Source organism: Dromiciops gliroides, chromosome 6, assembly GCF_019393635.1.
Source record: "Dromiciops gliroides isolate mDroGli1 chromosome 6, mDroGli1.pri, whole genome shotgun sequence".
Taxonomy (NCBI): Eukaryota; Metazoa; Chordata; class Mammalia; order Microbiotheria; family Microbiotheriidae; genus Dromiciops; species Dromiciops gliroides.
This window is the reverse complement of record NC_057866.1, coordinates 107076259-107093934: the sequence shown is the minus strand read 5'-3', so window position 1 is coordinate 107093934 and position 17676 is coordinate 107076259. Positions and strand designations below refer to the sequence as shown.

The following is a 17676-nucleotide window of genomic DNA, read 5'->3' as shown; positions in this document are numbered from 1 at the left end:
CCTGGAAGGACTTACATGAACTGATGATGAGTGAGATGAGCAGAATCAGGAGAACACTGTACACAGTATCATTAACATTTTGTGTTGATCAACTGTGATAGACTGGATTCTTCTCACCAATACAATGGTACAAGAAAGTTCCAGGGGACTCATGATGGAAAGCGCTCTCCAAATCCAGAAAAAAAAAAAAGAACTGTAGAATATGGATGCTGATTGAACCATAATATTTCTTTTGTTTTTGGTGCTGTTGTTTTTCTATTTTGAGGTTTTTCCTTATTGTTCTGATTCTTCTCTTATAGCATGACTGATGCAGAAATATGTTTAAAGTTATGTATGTGTGTGTGTGTATATATATATATATAAAATAACCTATATCGGATTGCCTGCTGTCTAGGGGACACGGGGAGGGAGGGAGAAAAATTTGAAATTGGAAATCTTATGTAAACAAATGCTGAAATCTATCTTTACATGTAACTGGAAAATAATAAAATACTTTGATTAAAAAACAAAAAAAGAATGGCAGCTCCTTGAAGGAAGGGACTGGGTTTTGCCTTGTTCTGTTTCCCAATGATCAGTACACAGAGGCACTTAATAAATGCTTGGTGACTTGAATGGCTGTCAAGCAAAAAGCAACCAAAAAAATGAAAAGTTGAAGACTGTCTTTTTTCAGTCAACTAGTCACCCAAGGCCGTTCTACAATACCCTTCTCTATAATAAAATTAAGGGGTTTTGGCTGCATTTTTGCCCTTTAGACAAAAAGGCACCACTCACTGCATTAGCAGGGCAATAATGTAATCTAACAGACAGTAATTTCTTCTCAGAGAGTCAGGGTGACATAGTGGAAAGGGTCCTAAACTTAAGTCTAGACTTGGCTCTGCCATGTAGTCATAGAAGATTGAGGCTTGGGGGCGGCTAGGTGGCGCAATGGATAAAGCACTGGCCTTGGATTCAGGAGTTCAAATCCAGCCTCAGACACTTGACACTTACTAGCTGTGTGACCTTGGGCAAGTCACTTAACCCTCATTGCCCTACCAAAAAAAAAAAAAGAAGAAGATTGAGGCTTTGGAGGGGAGGGAGTGAGTCTAGGGAAGGGAGGGTGAGAGCAGGCACTGCAGCCAATGGCAAGACCTTCCCTGGGCTGTCACCATTGGCTAGAAGGATTAACTGTTTGAGTGGAAACTGATGGCACAGAAATTCACATGGGACTATTTAGAGGAGTTAAATTGTGGGGCAAGTGCTTAGAGAAGCACAGATTCTGGGGATCCCCAGAGGCCCATCTATATCTAGCCCAGCACCACCCCTACTGCACAGATGAGGAAGCAGACACCCACACTTTGCCACTTGCCCCCTGTGGGACATCGGCCAAGTCCAAATTCAAACCCAGCTCCTTTTCCCCTGTAACACACTGAACCCCTAATTGGAATTTGGTGCAGCCCTGGTTCTGAAGATATTTGAACCTGAGTTCAAATTCCCCTTCTGCTAGTTAATTCCTACCCATTTGATTTGAGCAAATCATTTACATTCCTTGAGCCTCAGTTTCCTCAAATATAAAATAAGGGGGGGATGGGGCCTGTGAGGTAGCCAAATAGAGAGACCTGACCTGGAATCAGGAGGACCTGAGTTCAATTCAAATCAAGCTTCAGATACTCTGGGGATGGCGGTCCAAAATGGTCCAAGCTTCTCTCCATCATCTCTCCATCTTGACCACCTTGGAACTGTGCTAGCTCCTTGCTAAGAACGATCCAAGGAATCAGGCAGGTGGCACCAGGAGGAAGAGAACGATGGGGCTGGGGAGGTGGGGGAGTGGGGAATGACCAGCATGAATTTCAGAAGTATCCTGGGCCACTTAACAGGCCAAAGTTATTGCTTCTCACCATTCCAAGCAATGGGGCATGTATGATGTGAATGAAATTCATCTCTCGTTATAGGCTTATTTACAGAAAGCTGAAAGGCTTGACGTCTTATGGCCTTTGCAATAATGTCTCCATGCACTTCCCTCGGCAACACTCTGTGAAGTAGATGATGACGATGATAGCTAACATTCAAATAGTGCTTCCTATGTTGCTTCGCACTATGCTAAGCACTTTACAATGGTTATCTCATTTGGTCCTCACAGTAGCCTTGCGAGGTAGATAAGGAAACTGAGGCAAACAGAGGTTAAGCGACTTGCCCAGGGTCACCCAGCTACGAAGTGTCTAGGGCCAGATTTGAACTCAGATCTTCCTGACTCTGGTCATGGCACTCTATTCACTGTGACACCTAACTGCCCCTAGATAATACAGATGCTATTAGTTCCATCCAACTGATAAAGAAACTGAGGGCCAAAGTAGCCAGATGGCTTGCCCAAAGTCATCCAGCAAGTAAATGGACAACCTAACCTGATACCAAGAGTCTAGAGCCCTTTCCCCTAAACCACACTCCCTTTTATTGGTGGGGAAGGGGTGGGGTCTGGATCTCCCTGCACCAACCCAGATCCACACATCTGTAACTCAGAGTTTTAAACAATTCCAAAGGACTCGTGATGGAAAATGCTCTCCACATCTAGAAAAAGGAACTGTGGAATCTGAATGCAGATTGAACCATACCGTTTCCACTTTTGTTATTGTTTTTTTTTTCTTTGTTGAGGTTTTTCCCTTTTTTTCTGATTCTTCTTTCACAACATGACTAATGCAGAAATATGTTTAATGTGATTGTACATATATAACCTATATCAGACTGCTTTCTGTCTTGGGGAGTGGGGAGGGAAGGGAAGGAGAAAAATTTGGAACTAAAAATCTTATAAAAACAAATATTGAGGAGCAGCTAGGTGGCACAGTGGATAAAGCACTGGCCCTGGATTCAGGAATACCTGAGTGCAAATCCGGCCTCAGACACTTGACACTAGCTGTGTGACCCTGGGCAAGTCACTTAACCCCCATTACCCCACCAAAAACAACAACAAAACAAATATTGAAAACCATTTTTACATATAACTAGAAAATAATAAAATACTTTTATGATAAAAAAAATTTTAAAAACCTTATAGTCTTAAAGAATTTCCTAGGGGCACTGACATTAAGAATCTTGCCCATGATCAGAGTGCTCCTATGTGTCCAAGAGGCAAGTGTTCCTGACTCCAAGTCCCTCCATGCATTGGGTCACACAGTCTCTCACTCTACTTATACAGTCCCTTTAAAAGATAAAAACAAAATCATTTTGGATTTTAATAGGACTTTCACTCTTAGATTCTCCATATCCTTCCCTCCAAAAGCAGCTGACAGCACCAGACTGAGGAGGAGAAAGGCCTGGGGTCATTATCCCCTTCCATTTGTGGTTTGCAAAAAAAGACCAATTAACCAATCCTCTAGGTATTCTCCTATAGACAGTCTAGAGTAGAACACAGACCTTTTCAGCATTTTAATTCCCCTAGGAGTAGGGATTGTTTTAGCAGACAGGCAAGCAGGCAGGCAGAGTGCTAAACCTGGAGTCAGGAAGACCTGAATTCAAATTTGGCTTCAGACATTTACTAGCTGTATGACCCTGGGTAAGTCATCTAACCTCTGTTTATTTTAATCCATGAGAGAAGGAAATGGCAAACCATTCTAGTATCTTTTCCAAGAAAACCCCAAGAACAGTATCAGCATGATCCATGATATCATGTAGACCCAGACAAAACCAAATGACTGAACAAGAAATAGAACAGCCACCTGGGAAGAAGAGACCCTCAATTTAGTAATGATCTCATGTCATGTTATAAGGAACCCAGGACTCACTCATACAATACCCGCAGGACTTGTACTAGAAAGAACTGGGAATCAAAAGACCTGGGTCCTAATTCTGGCTCTGCCACTAATTAGCTATGGCCTCTCGAGCAAATCACTTAACCCATCAATTTCCTCACTTGTTAAATGGGGATAAAAATACCTACCCAGCCTACCTCAGAGAGCCATTTCAAAGGACTAATAAACTACATGAGAGCACAATGATAAGTATAAAGTAGAAGATGTATAAATACAAAGTGATGTTATAATGAGTCCCTTAATTTAGGGACCTAAACACCACCCCCCCAACCTCCTAGAAATGATCAAACTTCCCAGGGGAAAAAAAAATTTAAGGTTACTCCTTTGATGCTAAATACAAGAACTCTCCACAAGGTTTCTGGTGCTGAACTTATCTTTGCTGTAGGTAGAGACAGAAACAAGCTACAGAAGCGTAGAGTTGAAAGGGACCTCAGAGGTCATCTAGACCTAGCCCTACATGAACAGGAACAGCTTCACTCCTGAGTGGTCATCCAGTTTTTAAATGGGTACCTCCAATTATGGGGACCCCATTCCCTTCCTGAGACAGCCCACTTCATTTTCAGAAAATTCTTGAGTTGAAATCCACCTCTTTAATTTCTACTACTCATCATTCCTAGTTCTGATGTTAAGAGCCAAATGAATCTAATCATCCCTATGACACCCCTTCAAATACTCTATTTTTGTCTCCAAGTTATCCTAATAAGTTATATTCCCAGGCTAACACATCCTTAGTTTCTTCAACTAATTATCCTTCCACATAGTCTCCAGTTCTCTGACCAAACTGGCTGCCTTTCTCTGTGTGCCCTATATGTCAATGTCCCTCTTAAAATACAGCAAACAAATCAAAACACAATATTCTATATAGGATCTGACAATGGTGAAAGAGGACTGTCAGACGCTGTCTTGTTCTGGACACTATACCTCAATTCACGAAGTATAAAATCAGATTCCAGTTTTTGGCTGCTGTATTGGACCAATCCATGAAAATTCCCCATCTGTTTCATATCGACTGTTGTCTTGCCACACCTCCTTCATTCTGTATTCATGTAATTGATTTTTGTAAATGCACATTAGGACTAGCAATTAAACTTGCTAAATAGCTTTAATAGAAGTTAATTTCAACAAAAGCAACATTATACTATTTCAGTTGCTTTATCTGAATCCCCACTGAGGTTCTGTTTGCTCTTTCTTACTGACTTTTCTCCACATTCTTGTAGTTAGAGTGTACTCCATTTTTCTCAGTCTATGTAACTGATTTTTTTTTAAACCAAAACGTGGAACTTTACATTTATTTTAATTAGATAACTAGAGATAGTACACTATCTCTCTTTCATCTTAGTAACATGATGCTACCTACTTATCTATATCCCATCTTTACATTGCCCATTGTTCAACCTGTGATTTTGATGTTCCTGAGTTCATGGCAATCCATGCTCTACAGATTGGTGCTAAAAAATAAGGGCTTCAGAGCAAAAAGCTTCCTAATCATTGAAAGTGCTGCACAATTTGCCAAATGGGATCTGGATGGCTCCCTTCTACCTATTCAGCTCTGGGTCCAGCTCACTGTTACACCAGCAAGGCCTCTCTGAGATCTATGTGCTAAAAGAATAACCTGGAATTATCTGTAGTCCCCTCTACTTGGTAGAAAATTCAGAAGCAAAATTAGCTTCCTCTCTCCATTGTCCACTGCCAACGTTATTCTGGGGCAGCTAGGTGTGGCAATGGATAGAGCATGGGTCCTGGAGTCAGAAGGACCTGAGTTCAAATCCGACCTCTAATGCTACTAAACTCTGTGACCCTGGGCAAGTCACTTAACCCTGATTGCCTCCAAAATCCATCTGTTCTGAGATGCTGTCCTGTCCCTTTGTTGATTTCCTTCTTGTCCCCCGCACAGGAAAGAATAACCACAAAAAAGTCCATTCGGTTGTCTTCAGCATTTATAATTAGTTTGATGAGGCTCAAGCTTAGTTTTAGGGGTGTGGATACCATTCTTATAGCAACATGCAATTCATTCTCAGGCACCTGCCTTTCTTTCTAAAAGGCAAGCAAAAACAAAATTTTGCATTCTTATAAAACTTTGTAGAGTTATATTTCACACTGCACCACCACCAGAAGTATACAGACAGTAAAAAATTCACACAACTCCCTTGGCATCCCCAGCACCTTCAGCTGTCTGTGCCTGGTCTGTTGCAGTAGCTTCCTTTTCTGTGGGATTCTCTCTAGGCTCCCCAAGATCAAGGAGGCTTTTGACTTCATCCTCAGCCTGAACAGGAATATCTTCCCTGCGAAAACCTTTCCCTTCTTATTGCACAAGATACGAGCTAATCAAGCGATGAGCCTAGCCACCATCAAGACCAAGGAGAATGAGACCTTCCTGATGGGTGCCCGGTGGAGGCAGAGACAAGGAAGATCCATATGGATGGCAGATCTATTCCTGTCTATCAAACTTTTCAAATTCAGTGTAGGGGGCGGCTAGGTGGCGCAGTGGATAAAGCATCGGCCCTGGATTCAGGAGGACCTGAGTTCAAATCCGACCTCAGACACTTGACACTTACTAGCTGTGTGACCCTGGGCAAGTCACTTAACCCCCACTGCCCCGCAAAAAAAAAAAAAATTCAATGTGATCATGTAAACTCTGACAGATAGCGACACTCTGTTTACATTGTTATTTAAATGTTTTAGCTATTATTGTTTGGGGCTTGTTGCAAGAGTCTGGGATCAAATTGGGTCTTTGCTACTTACTAACCTTCTGGGACCTTTGGCAAATGAAATCATATTTTCAAAGCACTTAGCACAGTGCCCAGCACACAGCAAGCACTTAATAAATGCCTATTTCCTCTCTTTAATCTATCTTGGTCTCAGTTCCCTCATAGGTAAAATCAGGGGGTCGGATGACCTCTAAGGTGGCTCTTATGCTATGTCCTTTAAAAATCGAATTTGTTCAGAACTCTCTGTGTTTCCACATTGGTCTTTTACAAAACAGGAAGACAGCTCCCTCTTTTCTTCTTCATCAGAACTATTTTTGCCTGTATTATCAGAAGTTTCTTTTGGAGAGCCTCACACTCATCTTGGGACAACTTCCTTTTTTCTTTCCTTCCATCTTTTGGAGGCAATCAAGGTTAAGTGACTTGCCTTGGGTCACACACCTCGGAACTATCTGAGGCTGGATTGGGACAACTTTCCAGGTAGCGGTTTAAAGCCAGGAGTTTCTATTCAAACTCCTTGAAATCAAAGGGCCTATAAAATGACACTCTAGTTTCCTCTTTCCTGGCTTGCAGGATTCAGATCTGTTATTTGAAACCCAGTTAGCCCACTATGGCAGAACCAACCTTTGGCTCTGCAAGACATACCCACACAGCCTCTCACTTTGGTTCATTTCTTAAGCATAGAGCTGGGTAGCACAGAGGATATAGTTCTGTGCCTAAAGTGGAATTCAAATTCAGCTTCAGATGCTTGCTAGCTGTGTGACCCTGGGCAAGTCACTTAACCTCTAAATAGGGGAAATAATAACATCTACCTCTCAGGGTTGTTTCAAGGATCTGTGAGACCCCAGGTAACTCACTTGATCTCTGCCTCAATTTATTTAACTATAAAAAAGGGGGTCATAATAACATCTACCTCCTAGGGTTTCTGTGAAAATCAAATGAGATACTATTTGAGCCTCAGATTCTCTTTAAAACCAGTTTCCCTCCAGTTTTGTTCAGTCAGGTCTCCCTGCCTTGTTCCAGTAAAGCATCGTCACCCATCTCTCTGGTTCATTCTTTTTCTTTCTATTCCCAGAACCTGGTATATAGGAGACTCTTAATAAATGCTTCTTGAGGGACAGGTAGGTGGCACAGTGGATAGAGCACCAGCCCTGGAGTCAGAAGGACCTGAGTTCAAATCTGGCCTCAGACACTTAACACTTACTAGCTGTGTGACCCTGGGCAAGTCACTTAACCCCAATTGCCTCACCAAAAAAAAAAAATCGTTTCTTGGGCAATTGATTCGGTTCATAAACATATTTGAACCATTTAGGGAAATTTGAATAAAGGGGAGGAGAAAAACCACCCATCTTTGCCATTAAAAAAAAATCGGGGAGCGGCTAGGTGGCACCATGGATAAAGCACCAGCCCTGGAGTCAGGAGTACCTGAGTTCAAATCTGGCCTCAGACACTTGAAACTTACTAGCTGTGTGACCCTGGGCAAGTCACAACCCCCATTTTCCGGCAAAAAAAAAAAAATAAGGTAGTGAGACAAGAGAAAGCTGGTATTAAAGAGGCAAACGAATTAGCGTCATCACTCAAGCCAAAGATTTCATTTACTTAAGAAATTTCCACCCCTTCTGCTTCTCCTTACCTAGCTCCATCCCTCCAAAATTGAGTTTTCCCATGGACCTATACCTCCCTCATAAAGCATAACACAAAAATCAGTCATTCCAAATGGGGGGAAAAAGATGATAATGGGGGAGACACTGACCCCATTGGGTGAAATGATTTTTTTTCTCTTATCAGTGCATTTGCATCATTCACTACCACCCCAGCACCAACAACAAGCTGCCTATCCTCCTGATGGAGTGAACAAGTATGAGGGAGGGTTGGGAGACTTGCCAAGCTCTTCTGGAAGACAGGATGTTTTAATTACAAACTGCCAAAACATGATAGAGTACAATCCCCACTCTGGCAGGGAATGCCCCTCTCCCCCCTGCTCTCCCCCCGCCCCCCCCCCCCCCCCCCCCCCCCCCCGCCAAAAAGCTGCAAACAGTTGCTATGACGGTGGAAACACTTGTCTGGCAAAACCCAAAAGCACCATGGAAGTATTAAGAGGCTTAAGAGGCACCTCTCTCTCCCTCTAAGCTGCAGTCAGCTGACCAGTGGCTGAGGCAGTGTCTGGAGGGTCAAAGCTAGAACAAGCAGCCCCATCCCCTCCTGCTCCTTCGGCAGACAACCTTGGCATGGCACAAATGCAAAGTGACTGGGGGCTTTTAAGTAAGGATCCCCAAACAAGTCTTCCCCCTAGTCCAGCACCCGAGACTCTGAGAAAAAAGCTGAGGATCAGTACAATGTCCCTCAATTCTAGGAGATTCGGAAGATGGGGAAGGGGAGAAGTCATTGTTTTCACTTGTCCCACTTCCCATGATGGTTAGTAAAACTATGTTAGTGGATAGAGCAACGGCCCTGGATTCAGAAGTACCTGAGTTCAAATCCGGCCTCAGACACTTAACACTTATGAGCTGTGTGACCCTGGGCAAGTCACTTAACCCCAATTGCCTCACTTAAAAAAAGCTATATTAACTCATATTTTCTCTTCCTCTGCTGTAGGGGGTTCTTTACCTCCTTTGGGCCTCTGAGGACCCCTTTTCAGAATGTTTGTAAATGCATAATACAAAATCCACAAGAGGAAATCACTTATTTTGAAATGCACTTATCACCCTATTAAAAGCCAAAAGCACCAAGCTCATGGACCCCAGGTGAAGAACTCCTGGTTTATGGAGATCAGAGCTAAGATGAGGATATGATACAGATTAAGGAACCAGTTCTCTGGGAGGAAAGATCTGGGCAGATCATGGTACATACCAAGTCCCTACCTGGTCAACCCTTGCCTGTCCTTGATGGGCACCCCACAAGGCTGGGCCATGGTCCTTTCTAGTGAAAGCCCCCTTGTTTGTAAATATAGTACAAATGTCCTATCCACACCTTGCTTTTTTTTTAACCGGTGCATCTTGATATTCCTAAAGCTCTTTTCTGGCCACATTCCTGATCCAGATAATAGATTCCATTCACATGCCACAGCACAAAGGTTTCCAAGTGATTTACTATACACAGAGGAAACAAAAGACACTCTCCATAGAGCCAATATGTCCTGTATGACCATCCCATCCCTCCAACGCCTCCAAGCAGCATGAAGGTGACCTGGGACTCTTGAAAACTCCATAGCAATGGACCATGAGCAAGCCAGAAAGGTATGGAGTGCAGACTCAATGATAGACTGTGCATCTGCAGTCAGAAGATCTGCCCACCTAAATGTGGAGAGGACCAGCACCCAAAAGTTGGCTTTCAGGGAAGGAATTATTTAGCCCACACTAGCTCCTAATAGTGTCTCCTGAGGTGTGTGGGGACGACATATACCAACAAGGGAGCTTTCACAAGAAAGCTGAAGGTAACATGGCCCAACCTTATGGGTGTGTTTATCAGGGACTGATGAGGTAGGGACCTAGGCTGTCAGCCCAGACCTTGTTTATTGGACATTTAGCATGCCTCCCAGATGACTGCATTAGTCTCACTGAGTCACAGAACTCTAAGGGACTTCAGAGATCATCCAGTGCAAGCCAGATGCTTCCATTTTTGGACAGCTCCGCTGGATAGGATATTCTTCTTGACCTGAAGCCGGAATGGATTTCATTGCACCTTGCACCCATTACTCTTGGCTCTATCCTGTGAAGCCAAGAACAGCTTCACTCCTCAACGCTCCAAACACTTGAAGACAGATAGCTATTATGTCTCTCCCTAAGCCTTCTCCTCTCCAGACTCAGCAACCTTATTTTCTCCAACCAATCCACCTATGAATGAACTCAAGGCAGCTCACTTTCCGATCCACTCTCCTCTGGATACTCTCCAGGCTTGTCAGCGTCTTAACCCTAAACAGCTGGGACTGATCACAGTACTCCAGGTGCCATCTGACTAGAGTAGAGCCCATTGACACTGCCACCTGCCTAGTCCTGGACACCATGACTCTCTTAATACAGCAAAAGATTGGCCAGAGTCTACAACTGCAACTACGTTAGGAATCTCTCAAGGAAACTGATAGTCAAAAAACACCAAGAGAACAAAGGAGTTAGTATATTTACCCCCTAGGGCACTGATATCAAGGGAACTAAAAATTAACTTCAGACACAGCTTCTTACTCAAGAAATGCTCGACTGAAAAACTTCCAACAAGGCACCAAAAACCAGGCAGGTAAGGAGTGCTTACTCCTCAGTTCTAGAAACATGCTACGGCTATGATTCACTTTTACAGGTGGGATTCTCAATGGACCCTCACAACTCCCCACCCACCCACCCACCCACCCATTTTGCAGATGAAGAAACAGAGGTCAGGTGTTTGGGCAATGTGACCAGCCCAAGGTCATAGCATAGATCCCTGGTAGACCTGGAAGCCTCACGGCAGGCCTTCTGATGCCAAGTCCAAAGCTTTTAACACACCATGATGCTGCCTCTCAGAAAGTTACCAATCATTCCAGAAGAATAATGGGGCCATCTAATCTAAGCACCAGAAAGCAGTTTATTACAGCACCTTAATTTAGAAAACCTGAAATGTACTTCCATAGGTAACAAGGAAATAACAGATCCTGTGCACATATGGGGAACTCCCCCCATCTCCTTGTGAGGTACCGGTTCACAACCCCCTCCCAGCATCTGTCTGCCCTGAAATACCACCCTCCCCCCCTTCCATCAGGCCTCAAATGGCAACTATCTCTTCTTTTTTTTTTTTTTTTTTTTTTGTGAGGCAATTGGGGTTAAGTGACTTGCCCAGGGTCACACAGCCAGTAAGTGCTAAGTGTCTGAGGTCAAATTTGAACTCAGGTCCTCCTGACTCCAGGGCCAGTGTTCTATCCACTGTGCCACCTAGCTGCCCCTGCAACTATCTCTTAAAAAACATTTTACAAGATTTTTTTCTGGGCTGGCCATTGAAAACTCACTGCAAATATCCAAGGCTCCTAATCCTTCCCGTCCACTTTCTATCTGGCAACATAATCTGTTATTCATAGAGCCCTGGAACCTAACATTTAAATCTATAAACCAGTTTCCACCCTTCTCCAGCTGCTAAAAAAACCAGGAAGTGAAATTTTAAATGCCAAACTACAGGGTGCTGAGAACCTTGAACCTAACCTTGAGTAATAAATAAAAGGGCTTTCAAATTCCTCGTTTAGGATGATCGCACAGTATGGGGGGGAGAGGGGGGATGCTGGATTTAGCACTGGAAGACCTAAATTCAAATCCTGATTTTACCACTTATCACCTGGATGACCTCAGGCTATTGATTTAATCTCTTTTGGTTAAATTTAAAAGAACAGGAGGGAAGGAGAGAATTTAAAACTCAATTTTATAAAACAAGTGAATGTTAACAATATATCAATTTTTAAAAACACAAACCCTCAGTTTCCTAATTTGTAAAATGAGGTCCTTAACTAAATGATCTCAAAGGTCCTGTTAAGTTCCGGATCAGTGACCTGAGGAAGCTGACCTGACTGTTTCCACAGTATGATTTCAGATCAGAGACTAAGACAGTTCCAGAAACCTCATCTTAGTGACCATCTTTCCCAACCAATGACAAAAAAGGTGGTTGGATTTCCAAACTAGCACACATTTATTTTGCTTATTTGAAAATTCAACATCAATCAACACTGGAGAAAGTGTGCCAGGCACATTTGGGGAAATTACTTCTCCAAAGTTGGAGTTTTAGAACATCCTTCCGAATAAGGGTTTAATGGAACTTTGCAAAGCAGTTTAAGCAGACCCATGCCTCCAAAGGCTTTCAAAGATTCTTAGGTGAGTGGTGACTCAAGACAAAAAAAAAATCTTATCGAATAGAATAGTCCATTCCCACTATCTGCCGCTATTTCTACTTCTCCTTTCTCTCTCTAATCTCGGGTGGGAAAAGATTGCTGTCCTTAACCTTAAGTACAACATTGGAAGTTTTTTTCCTCTCAGATGCGTCCCTCCATTCTGCCCTGTTTTTAAAAGCCAAGCATTTGGAACTCTTCATAGCTTAGTGACACAAGAGACACTGATTGGTTGTCCCACCTCCTGCCCTGGATGGCCCCAGATCTTGAAGTCACTGCCATCCAAACAACGCCCAGGGTTGTGTTTTCAAGACAGGGGAGTTACCCAACCTGCCTAACCACTAGGCATTCACCAGCGAGTTATGCTTTCTTGGGATCTCTCACTCAACCTCCCTAATGAGCCTGAGGAGCCTTTCCAAAGGCTCCCCATAGCCTGTAGAAATAACAGTTAGGTCTCAATTACTTCGACTAATGAATATCCTGAAGTAGTCGAATGCATTCATCGTAACCCTTAGAAGGGGATTGATCACTCTCCATCCCACACAAGTCACAGGTCAAGTTCGGTAAGAGCATCACAGGACCAGAGGTGAAAGAAATGGGGCCTCACAGGTTATTTTCCCCAGAAGAATGTAAGCTACTCCAGGCCAGGAAGCATTTCATTTTTGTGTCTGCATTCCCACAACATAGCACCCTGAACACAGCAAGAGTCATCTAAATGGAATATAGGTAGATGGGCAGCATGGTGGCACTTGGAGTCAGTTCAAATCCTGCCTCAGGCACTTACTACAGCTATGACCTTGGGCAATTCACAATTTCTAACTTAGTTTCCTTATCAGTAAAATGGGGGGATAATAATAGTGCCTGATTCAGTGTTATTGTAATGATAATGCCAACAAAATGACGATTACACACAAGATATGTTTTGTAAACCTTAAAAGTATTGTGTAAATGCTAGCTATTTTTATTGTAGTAGAACTGAATTGAACTGGAGGGAGAGAATGAAAAGAATTTTCAAGTCAGAGTTGGCCTTATAGACCAAACCTTCCATTTTACAAATGAGGAAACTGAGGTTGAATGGAGGAATAGGATTTACCCAAAGTCACACAGTGAGCCAGTAGGTGAGCTCAGACTGAAATTTGAGTCTCCTGACTCCTGATTCTTATGCCCTCTTCTCTACTGTTCCCCACTAAGAATCCACTACTGGAAAAGCAAAACACCTTATGTTAGCAAAAAGCATGCTGGTCCCACCTGAGGGGACTGGTACCTGTGGGGCTGCTGTCATGGGCCATGGTACTCAGCTCTAAGAGCTGGAGAGGCCTGCCCCAATCTGCAGAACAGAAGATGGTATCATGGATCATACTTATGGGGGCTGGAGGATGGGGCCTGGGGGAGTATTAGAGTCTCCATCCCCAGTTCTTGCTATACACAGATGAGAATTTCAGGGAGACCCAATCAGGTAACCAACTGCTCAGTTACATCGGGCCAGACCAGCCACATCAAGGGGTTTGGTCTCTTCCAAACTCCCTAACTCCATTAGGGACCATCTTCGAATCCAGCTGGGTTCCCTCCAGTATACCCCGCACAGCCAGAAGTCCAAGAGAAGGGGGAAGATCCAGCTCCTTCCCTGGCCATGCTTCTTGTGTCTTTCAGCAGCTGCTACAGCATCTCTCCAGTCTTCTGGATTTAATATTCACTGGGGGGTTGCCAAGACACATGTCTGGTCCTGGGGCAATCACAGGGGAACCTGGGACCAGCTCAGAGAGAGGGAGAGAAGCTCACTGTGTCTCTATACCCCACAGCCAGCATGTCCATAGGACAATAGACTCTGACATCCCATAAGGCTTGATTGCCCCATACTAAGGCCTACCTAGTTCTTTCTCTTCTCCCCAGATTCCTGGCTTATTCTTTAGACACCAGCTAATCAAAGACCCTATTTGCTTTCATGGGTTTCCATTAATTATATTGATGAGGGCATAGTGTAAAAAACTAGGTTGGAAATCACAGGAACTCTTATTTCAGTCGCAGCTCTATATAAAGACCTGCTATAAACACTACAAATCATTTCACTCCTCTGGGCCTCAGGCAGTATGGCATACTGGAGGCAGGAAGAGGCAGGTTCAAATCCCACACCTGACCATTATTGCCTGACTATAGACAAGTCACTTAACATTTCTCAGCCTCAGTTTCCTCATCTGTAAAATGAAAATAATACCTGTAATACCAGCTTTATAGAGGTGGTGTGAGGTTTGAATGAAATAAAGCACCTATAAATGTCAGGGAGTATTATAATCAAGGAGTACAGGATATGTAAAGGGGAGAAGGATCCCAAGTATCTGCCAAAGGAGTATGGATAAACAACTTCACCAAGCCCCTGTAATCAGGAATGGCGACAGACCCAATCTGAACTCTTAACAGTTCCAAAATCAGACCAAAAGTGCTGGCCCATAACTAGAACTAGTTTCCAGAAGCTATTTCCAAAAAAAAAAACCCCAAAACAAAAGAAAAACATAATAAATAAGGGGGCAGCTAGGTGGCGCAGTGGATAAAGCACTGGCCTTGGATTCAGGAGGACCTGAGTTCAAATCCAGCCTCAGACACTTGACACTTACTAGCTGTGTGACCCTGGGCAAGTCACTTAACCCCCATTGCCCCACAAAAAACCCACAAAAACCAAAAGAAAAACAGAAGCTATTTCCATATCCTACTCAGGGTCCTGGAATCTTCTCCAAAGAGAAAGCCACAGTCTTTCCCCTCCTCCCCCATATCATATAATAAATAATAGCTCACCTTTCCATATAGCACTTTAAGAATTACAAAGTGCATTACATACCCAATCTCATTAGGCCCTCAAAACAATTTTATGAGACTGATGCTATTATTGTCATCTCTGTTTTACAGAGGAGGAAACTGAGGCAAATGGCAGGTAAGTGACTTCCCCAGAGTCATAGTCAGTTTGGATGGGAGGCTAGAGGTAAAAGGTCTTGCCCATTCCAAGATCAGCTCTCTATCGGATTCACCCCCTGCCCCTGAGGCTCCTACTGAAGCACCAACGGCATTATCTGTTTTACAGATGAGGTACCTGAAAGGATTAATTCAGTAGAATTAAGTGACTTATCCACAGTCACTCAGCAAGATCTCCTGATTTTAAATTGAGTGTTGTCATGGAAAAGAAAACCAAGGAAATGGGGGAGTAATAGGGGCTTAATAAAGAACTCTCCCAGAGTTACCAGGGAAAAGTTACCCACAGACTAGGCTGGGGGAAAGAGCCCAGAGTATTAAGCACTGAAACAGAGGAAATTCATTAGCAACCAGACAGGGGGCTGAAAGGTAGGGGAGGAGAACAGAGATGGGAGGTACATTTAGTCTGTCAGAAAGAACAATAAGTTTTCTTTTCTTTCTTTTTTTCTTTTTCTTTTTTTTTGCAGGGCAATGAGGGTTAAGTGACTTGCCCAGGGTCACACAGCTAGTACGAGTCAAGTGTCTGAGGCCACATTTGAACTCAGGTCCTTCTGAATCCAGGGCCGGTGCTTTATCCACTACACCACCTAGCTGCCCAAGTTTTCTTTTAATGACTTCATAAGAACTTACTTGGACACCTGAGATGTTGGCAGCCCTGCGTGAGCTATGAGAAAAGTACAAGGCTAGCCCACCAAGGGCTGATCATACATGCTCTCCTGTCTAGGTGTCGGCAGAAAGAGGAGGGCAACACTGCATTCCAGAGCTTTGGCGTTTCAAACACTAGTCCCTTGAAGAACCAGCAAGTCCTAGACCCACTGACCCTGCGGGATCAGGGAGAGGGGATCTTAACAAACACGTCCCCTGATGCCCCTCTCTCAGCACAATGAGATCACAGCTGGAGAAGTTAGAATCCCGGCCATAGGCACCGCTCCCCCTTCCCCACCCCCAGTGATGCTTCGGAGTACACAAACTTTGGAGGAAGAGAATGAGGACCCGAGAGGATGAATGCCTTCTCCCGAGCCAAAGGCCCAGCCCCTCGCACGCCCCACCCCACGCTGCCTGGGCTGCACAAACGCCGGCTCTCACAACCTGGACAGTGCGCGCCAACAGAGTCCGAGCCGGGGGCGGGGCCGGCCCCAGAGACAAGGGGCCACGGGCACCCCCCCAGTGGCTCCCCCGTACCTGGCCGGGGCCGGCCCCCGCGCAGCTCATCAGAGGCTCCACTCACGTCACGGGTGGGTAGGGGCGCTCCCCAGGGCGCCCAGGTGCGGGCGGGGCTGGCCAAAGTCCGGCGGGGCGGGTTCGACGCGCTCCAGAGCTCCAAGCCACAACCACCCCCCCTCCCACCCCTTGGCAGCCCCCTCCCCAGCCCCAGACGCACAATAGCGGGTCCCCAGGACTCACTCTATGAAGTAGCTGGCGCCTTCCTCGGAGAAGCCCTCCTCCCAGCCGCGGGGCAGGTCTGAGACAGCCCAAACAGGTGGAAAGAGACCGGGAAAGAGACAGAAAAGTCGGCTCAAACTTTTGCCCACGCCGCCTCCCCGCCTAGGTGCAGTGGGTGCACAGCGCCCCGGCCCTGCGCTCCCTCCTCCCGCTTGCACCGCACCGCCCTCCCCCCCCCCCCAGCCCCGGTCCCGCGCCCACCTGAACGGATCATGTGGCCCGAGTTGACCGGCTCCCCGGTGCGCGGGTGCAGCCAGGAGGTGCAGCGGCGCTGGTCACTGCGGGGGGCGGGGAGAGACGTGCACCTGTTAGTGCTGGGAGGAAACGGGGTGCGGGGAGAAGCCGCGCCACCCAACCCTCCCCCGCCTCGCCCGGCCCCGCGCCCCCCGCCCCTCGCCCCCGCCCCTCACTCGATAAAGAAGACGCGGCCGTCTCTGCAGACCCCGTAGGACCAGTGCTCAGGTAAACTATCCCGCCCGACCCCCGCCGCCGCCGCCATGTTGGCCAGGAGTGCGCGGGGGGGAGGCGGAGGAGGCGGAGGACCAAGAGGAGGAGGAGGAGGAGGAGGCGGCAGGGGCGGAGCAGGCGGCGCGCGGGCTAGCTCGGGTTCCACCGTCTGCAGCAGCGCCCGGGGCGCTTGGTTCGATCTGCGACTCCCGCGGCGTCCTACGGGCTGCCGCCGCCTTCCGGGGACGTTCGGTTCGAAGCTCCCGGGGACATTCTATGGTCAGCAGACGCCTCCCGGGAGCTTTCCATCCATAGCTCCCGTCGACGGTCCATCCATAGATTCCGGGCACATTCTACAGGCTGTAGCGGCCTCCTGGGAGCGTCCCACACTCAGCACCCAGGGTTTGGGGGAGCGCGGGTTCTCTTATCCAAATTCAGCAACTTTCTCCCCTCGGGGTCCTCCCCGCCCACTTCCAAACTGCTGGAACTTTAGAAGTCCTGAGCGGGC

General features: G+C 45.7%; 1 protein-coding gene across 7 annotated transcripts in view; it reads right to left on the bottom strand.

Moving 5' to 3' along the window:
* PLEKHA7 (pleckstrin homology domain containing A7) overlaps positions 1-17239 on the bottom strand; it is a 264352-nt gene extending 247113 nt beyond the window's left edge. For 5 of the 7 annotated variants that reach the window (XM_043972485.1, XM_043972487.1, XM_043972488.1 and 2 more), the window contains exons 1-3: positions 17132-17235; positions 16923-16999; positions 16683-16740 (exon numbers count right to left, since the gene is read on the bottom strand). In XM_043972485.1, the coding sequence (XP_043828420.1) occupies positions 16683-16740; positions 16923-16999; positions 17132-17220 (224 nt within the window). In that variant the 5' untranslated portion in view covers positions 17221-17235. Of the gene's footprint in view, positions 1-16682; positions 16741-16922; positions 17000-17131 lie in introns of all 7 variants that reach the window. The other 2 variants (XM_043972486.1, XM_043972494.1) reach the window with 1 other exon arrangement.
* Positions 17240-17676: the final 437 nt, after the last annotated feature.